At 36.3% G+C, this 7615-nt stretch overlaps 1 protein-coding gene across 1 annotated transcript in view; it reads right to left on the bottom strand.

Moving 5' to 3' along the window:
• Positions 1 to 1797: 1797 nt before the first annotated feature.
• The window catches only part of PCDHB15 (protocadherin beta 15), a 9376-nt gene continuing 3558 nt past the window's right edge, over positions 1798 to 7615 (bottom strand). Inside the window, exon 2 of the mRNA XM_010850634.1 lies at positions 1798 to 1816. Coding sequence (XP_010848936.1) covers positions 1798 to 1816 — 19 coding nt within the window. The remainder of the gene's footprint in view (positions 1817 to 7615) is intronic.

Raw genomic sequence — 7615 nt, 5'->3', positions numbered from 1 at the left:
CTGTGCTATGGCAAAAATGATGGTAATTACATAATAGGCAGCTTTCACATGATAGATGAAGTAGTATATTAAGTTAAGGTAGGCTGTGATAAGTAAAGTTTGTGTATTCCTATTTTTAGAGTAAACACTATCCCAAAATGTTATAAGTAAAAAGTCAATTTAGGATATAAAGTGGAATACCAAAAATTACAGAATTGAGCCAAAAGAAAACAAAAAAAGGAGAATAGACACAATTATAGAAATAATTATATTAAATGTAAATAGAATGCACTATCTTATTAAAAGGCAGAAATGATAAGACTGGATAAAAAAGCAAGATGCAACTCTATGCATGGTAGTTTACCAAAGATGAACTTAAAATATAAAGACAGAATAGAAGCAAAAGGATGAAAATTGATATATTATACAAACCCCAAGCATAAGAAATATGGGTAACTCTACTAATATCAGATTTAAAGTATTACTAGAAACTAAAAGAGATATTTCATGATGATTAGTGTCAATTTATTGAAAATAAAATAATTCTAATGATGTGCATATCTAACAACAAAGCTTGCCAATACATAAGGTTACAAAAATGCTAGAACTGAAAGAATAGACAAATCCACAATTAACAATTGAAGAATTAACATTTTTCTCCCAGTAACTGATAGAACATATAGGAAAATGTGGTAAGAATAAAGAATATTTAAACATTATGAAAGCAATTTGGTTTGATATTTACAGATTACTACACACCACGACTATAGAATACACATTTCTTTCAAGCATACATATAAAACATAGCAAGATAACCCATATGTTAGATAACAACAACAAAACAGCAAAACTCAATTTTAAAGGAGTGAAATTGTACAGAGTATCTTCTCAGACTAAAACAGACCTGTTTGGGACATCCAAAATAATATCCCCAGATATTTGGAAATTAAGTCATACTTCTAGTTAAGCAACAGATCAAAGAAGAAATCAACAGGGAAATGATAAAATCAAACTTAATATTAATAAAATCACGATGTATCAAAATTCATGAAATGCAGCTTAATGCATAGTAAGAAATTTATAGCTTTAATTTTTATTTTTTTACATTTTAATATGTATTAGGAAAGAGTCAATGATCTGAGCTTTCAGAGAAACTACAAAAAGAATAGAAAATTAAACCCAAAGTAGGTATAAGAAAAGAAAAACATATGAGTAGAAATCAGTGAAACAGAAATAGTAAAATAACAATGACAAGGTTGGTTTAAAAAAATGACTAATAAAATCATTATACTAACTGCAATACTGATAAAGGCAAAAGGAGAGAAAACATATTTACCAATATCCAAAAATGAAAGAGGGGCAACACTACAGATCCTAAATATATTGAAAATATAATAACAATATTATCAATAACTTCATGTATTACCATCTTAGATAAAATGGACAAATTGTTTAAAAAACATAAGTTACCAACTGACACAAGTGGAAATAGAAAATTGGAACTGCAGCGTATTTATTTAAGAAGTTGAATTTGCAATTCAGAATTTCCCCACAAAGAGAATGCTAGCCACACATGGCTTCTGTGGTAAATTCTGTCAAATACATAACAAAGAAACAATAAATATCTTATAAACCTCATTCATACAACAGAGGTGGAATAAGAATTGTCAGCTCATTTTATGAGATCAGTATAACCCTGAAACTAAAACTGACAAGAGGATAACATGAAAAAATATATAGAGAGACAAATATCCCTCATGAACACAGATGCAAAAATTCTGAACAGTGCAAATTGAAACCAGCCAATAGATAACATTTTCACACTGCCGCATGCCACCTGGAAGAAAAACAGATAATTTGCCTGATGAATCACAGCCATACAGGTGCTCTTCCGTTCCCAGTCTGCAGGACTTGTTTGTCGGATCTCCTAGGATCTTATTGTATTCTTCTACTGTTGCTGCTACTACCTCAAGTTCAGAATGGAGATAGACTTGATTCAGATCTCACCACTCAGATTTCAGCTGTGACCACCATCACTACTGCTGTGATGATATTTGAACTTGCAAGATAGAAACTACCAACAGGACCAGGGCTAGGGAAAGGTAAGCATCTCAGAAGCAAAATTAATGGGTCAACAAAATACTTAAAAAGTAAAGATAGATACTACTTAATTCAATATTCTAAAAAGTCAAACTTAATAATTCATGATGAAACAAAATATCAATATTTTAAATAAAGACAGGATCCAACCCTACACATGAACAATTTGATTCAACAATTTACTTTTTCCTGAGCTCACTGGAGAAAAAATGACCAAGTCTGGTTTACACTTCCCTCCCCAATGGCAATTCTATTACATACATTTATGCATTAAGGAAAAAAACCCATCTTTACAGTGTGGAAAAGCTATCAAAAAGCTATGGAAAAGCATTGTTACTCTGATACATTATCTCTGCATGCAGAACATCTCTACCATCTGCTAAAGCTACTCCCCTTCAGCCCTGCCACACACATATACACACAAATGCACACATATACAAGCATAGACAAATATACAAACACTCTGGGTGAAACTGCTGCTGCTGCTAAGTCGCTTCAGTCATGTCCGACTCTGTGCGACCCCATAGATGGCAGCCCACCAGGCTCCCCCATCCCTGGGATTCTCCAGGCAAGAACACTGGAGTGGGTTGCCATTTCCTTCTCCAATGCATGAAAGTGAAAACTGAAAGTGAAGTTGCTCAGTCGTGTCCGACTCTTAGCGACCCCATGGACTGCAGCCTACCAGGCTCCTCTGTCCATGGGATTTTCCAGGCAAGAGTACTGGAGTAGGGTGCCATTGCCTTCTCCGCTGGGGGAAGCTAAGGAATTCTAAAACTTTGTGAGGTAATTCCATCATGTATAATGATATATTTTTATTGATTTTCATGATTATGCTGATAAACTGGAAGTAACACTCTTTTCAAGGTATTCCAGATCAGTCAAAAGAGATGTAAGTAGGAAGCCTTTGGAGATGCCTTTAAATTCTACACTTTACCAATAAAGTACTTGTAAAGTAAGATAGGAAAAGAGTAGTGCCTACTGACACCTTCAAGCCTGAAAACACACATCTCTGTATATTGAAAAGGTTGTCAGGAATTTCTGATCCTTTCATCAAGCATATTCTACCAGGACATATAGCTTGCTGATATGCTTATGAAGATTTTCAGGACTCATATGTAGTCAATTTATTTTACTAAATAAAATTTTTGGCTGTGCCACTTCCATGCCTGAGAGGGAAACAAATGGTTTGTTTCATAAATAAACAAACCTTAAACAAATCTGGTTTGTTTCATAAATAAACTTCTAGTCATCTTGTGAAGACACCACTGATGCAGATTTAAAAGTATAGCTGGCATTTATCAGGTCACTTTCTCATTCTGTTTTCCAAAACTCAATTTTTAGGGTTGCTACCAGCCAGGAAAATTCCTTTGGAAGTTCAATTATTTGTGTATGTTTTTATTAGTCAGATTGAGAGATGACTGAATAAAGATATAAAGTCAGCCATGGAAAGTCAAGAGTACTATCCCTTGATAGCACCTAAGGGAAGATAAAGTATTTTTTTTGACAAGCATGTCATATATCTTAAACAGACAACCTAGGACCTAATCAGACAACTCTGTGAGTCAACCTTACTCACAAGAAGGAGAGAAGAGATATGTCAGCTTGGAATGCATTTGTCTATAATCAACAGAAAACCTGACTACAATTGTTTAATCACATAAGAGTTTATTTATAAAGTGCAACATAAAGCCTGGAGGAGGTAGTACAGAGATGTGGTAACTTGACAATGCTGTAAGAAATTCAGGGGCTTTCCATCTTACCATACTTGGTATATATAACCTTTGTTCTATGGTATTCATCTCATGGTTGCAAGTTGGCTGCTTCAACTCAAAGTTTACTCAATACCAGTGCCAATTAAGAAAAAGGAAAATGGGCAAAATCCTAAGGAATATGCCACAGGAGATTATCCCTTTCAAAAATATTTCCCTTAAGCCCAATTCCCAATTACACTTCTATATCATTAGCAATAATAGAGTGATATGACATTCCTATCTGCAAGAGATTATGGGAATATGAATATTCTGGCCTGAAGTAGGGGAAGGCAAAGAAAAATAGGCTTGGAAATAGCTCTGTTGATAGCCATTGTACTCATGTTCTATAGCTACTATTAACAAATTATGACACAAATTTATTATCTTACTGTTCTGGAAGTCTGAAGTTAAACTGGGCTAAAGTTAAGGTAGAATTATATTCCTTTCTGGAAGCAAGGGAGAATACATTTTCTTGTCTTTCTAGCTTCTAGAGGCTATCTGCATTCTCTCACTGGTGGCTCCTTTCTGTCTTCAAATTCAGTAATAGCTGGTTCAGAGTTTTTCACATAATATCACTCTGATACTTTTCTGCTTCCCACTTGCACTTATTAAAGGTTCTTGTGGTTCTAAGCCCACTTGGATAATTTAGAGTAATCTTATTATAAGGTCAGCTGATTATCAACCTTAATTCCATCTGCAATTTAAATTCCCCTTTGCCACATAACAAGATATCCAGAGATTAGGGCATAGATACTTTGTGAGGCCATTATTCTCCCTATCATAGTCCACTCTCTGGTCCCCAAAGATTTATAGACATCCCATATAAGAAATATATGTAGGGTTCTCAAAGATCTCATCTCATTATAGTATTGTCTCAGTGTGTATGCCCAATACAAATAGTGTACACCTGTGATATCCTTGGCTTTCTTTCCTAATTTTAGCATCTTTTACAATCTGAATAGGCTGAGAATTTCTCAAATCATCAAATTCTGGTTCCTTTTTGCTTAACAGTCCTTCCCTCAATCTATTTTATCCTTCTCACATTTTACTATAAGCAGCAAGAAGAAACGAGGCTGCACTTTCAACCTATGCCTGGAAATCTCAGCTAAATATCCAAGTTCATTGCTTACAAGTCCTTTTTCTCTCACATTTCCACTGCAGGACACAATGCACCTGTTTTCAGCCCCTATGTAGCAAGGATTCCCTTTCCTCCAGTTTCCAAAAACATTTTCCTCATTTCTTTCTGAGTCCTCATCATTAGTGACTTTAACATCCATATTACTACCAAGTCTCCTAAGGTTTTGATTTAGATATTCTACATGGCAGTATATGTTTTCTCAACCATACTTCCTCAACTTACTTCCTTTCTCAACTTACTTCCTTCTGAATCTTTGCTAGCAGAGTTATTAACATTTGTATTTCAACTAACAGTCTGTCCAAAGCAATCTAAGACTTTTCCATCATGCTCTTCACAATTCTTCCAGCCTATGCTTGTTACTCAATTCCAAGCCAGTTTCCATGTTTTTAGTTATTTGTTACAGCAGCACTCTACTTCCAGGAACCAAAATCTGTATCAGTCAGGGTTCAATCAGAGAAACAAGCAGCAGGAGATACATGTTAAGAGATTTATTGTAAGGAAGTGACTTATTTGATTGGGTGAGCTGGCTAAGCAATATCCAAAATCTGTAGAGGAGGCAATTAGAAAGGAAAGGCTGGAAATCTGGGGCATCAACTGAAGCTGCTGCCCACAGTTGGAATTTCTTCATCTCAAGGAAGACTCAAAGCTGCTCTTAAGGCCTTTCAACTGATTAAATCAGGCCCTCCAAATCGTCTAGGATATTCTCCGTATTTTAAGAATGATTACCAACCTTAATACCTCTGAACCTTAATTTCCTATTGCAATACAACACAGGATATTTACGGGTTCCAGGGATTAGGATGTGGATGTCTTTAGGGGGCCATTACTCTGCCAACCACACCAGGTTCCTGGAGATAAGAGTCATCCTGACAACAGAGTTGACTATTTCTTCAAATCATTCAATTCCCTCACCAACATATCTTTACTAAGTTTTCTTTGCTTAAGTAATGTTAATTCTACAATGTATTTCCTTTCAAATTACCTATTGACCAGAACAATGTCATCATCCAAAGGCAAACAGATACTGGAACGCTGTGTCAATAGCTCCTCTAGGGGCAGAATTTAGAGCTCACTTGAGAATTTGTTTGTAATAGTACGGGACAGCGGCAGACAATGTATTGCTTGGTCACGTCTGCTGCTGCTACTGCTAAGTCGCTTCAGTTGCGTCCAACTCTGTGCGACCCCATAGATGGCAGCCCACCAGGCTCCCCCATCCCTGGGGTTCTCTAGGCAAGAACACTGGAGTGGGTTGCCATCTCCTTCTCCAGTGCATGAAAGTGAAAAGTCAAAGTGAAGTCGCTCAGTAGTGTCCGACTCTTAGTGACCTCATGGACTGCAGGCTACCAGGCTCCTCTGTCCATGGGATTTTCCAGGCAAGAGTACTGGAGTGGGGTGCCATTGCCTTCTCCAATTATCCTCTAGTTAAGAATAATTTTTTTTAAAAAAGAGAACTCATTAGTCATTGTGGGTATCATTAAACTCTTAACAGGATCATGACTTCAGTTAGATATAAGGAAGAACTTAAAAGTCTTCAACATTAAATTAGAACAGAATAGATGAAAAAGATAAACGTTCATGAGATAACATGTATTTTAAAGTGAAAGTCCAATGATTACAAGAGTGATTTTGAAATAAATAGGAAGTTATACATGTGGCTATCTACTGATAAAACAAAAATCCAAACAGAGCTTGGAAAAAATTGGAGACAAGTAACAGAAGAACCTGGAAGGTATAGTCCATAGGGTCACGACGAGTGGAACATGACTGAAGCGACTTAGTACAGCACACAGCACAGCACACAAATATAAATTGATTCCATTCCAAACAGAAGAGGTGTTATAGAAAAGTCATAGTTGTGTAAATAACAAAAACTTAAAACCTTCCAGTAATAAAAAAATGAAATATAAAATGAGTCAGACATTTTTACATAGTGTTATATACAGTGAGAAAAGAATTTTTTATAAAGTTAGAATTACTTTTATTCTGAAAGGCTTTCATATTATCATTTAGAAATAAATACTAAAAATTTAACCAGTAGTATGAACTTTCCTGATACAAAATTTTACTAACAATAATTGGAAAACTAATTATAGAGCAAACAGGCCAACAAAACGAAGATTAGCATTACTATGAAAAACTTTGAAAAGAAGAAAGACAAGTAGAATTATTACTACCAGGTTAAAAAAGGGATGGGGCTTCCCTGGTGGCTCAGCGGTTAAAGCGTCTGCCTGGAATGCGGGAGGCCGGGGTTCGATCCCTATGTCGGGAAGATCCCTTGGAGAAGGAAATGGCAACCCACGCCAGTACTCTTGCCTGGAGAATCCCATGGACGGAGGAGCCTGGTAGGTTACAGTCCATGGGGTCGCAAAGAGTCGGACACGACTGAGCGACTTCACTTTCACTTTTAAAAAAGGGAAAAGTGTAGGAGATAAAACTAACGTACGAAGTTGGAGAAGTTTTAGATGCCTAAACGATTCTGGAGGATTGGACTTCCTTCTGATTTCCTTTCAAAGTTTGATTCTAGAATACTGGGTAAGACAGGCTTCAAGAATTTGAACTCATTCGTCCCAGTACCTCCAGTCAGACACACCTCATACTGGTAGCTCTGGGACAGGGTCCCCGTGCCGCTGACGTCCATCAGGTGGCC

This window comes from Bison bison, unplaced genomic scaffold (genome assembly GCF_000754665.1).
Source record: "Bison bison bison isolate TAMUID 2011002044 unplaced genomic scaffold, Bison_UMD1.0 scf7180017864291, whole genome shotgun sequence".
NCBI lineage: Eukaryota > Metazoa > Chordata > Mammalia > Artiodactyla > Bovidae > Bison > Bison bison.
Note: the sequence above shows the minus strand (reverse complement) of the source record. Positions and strands in the feature narration are given on the sequence as shown.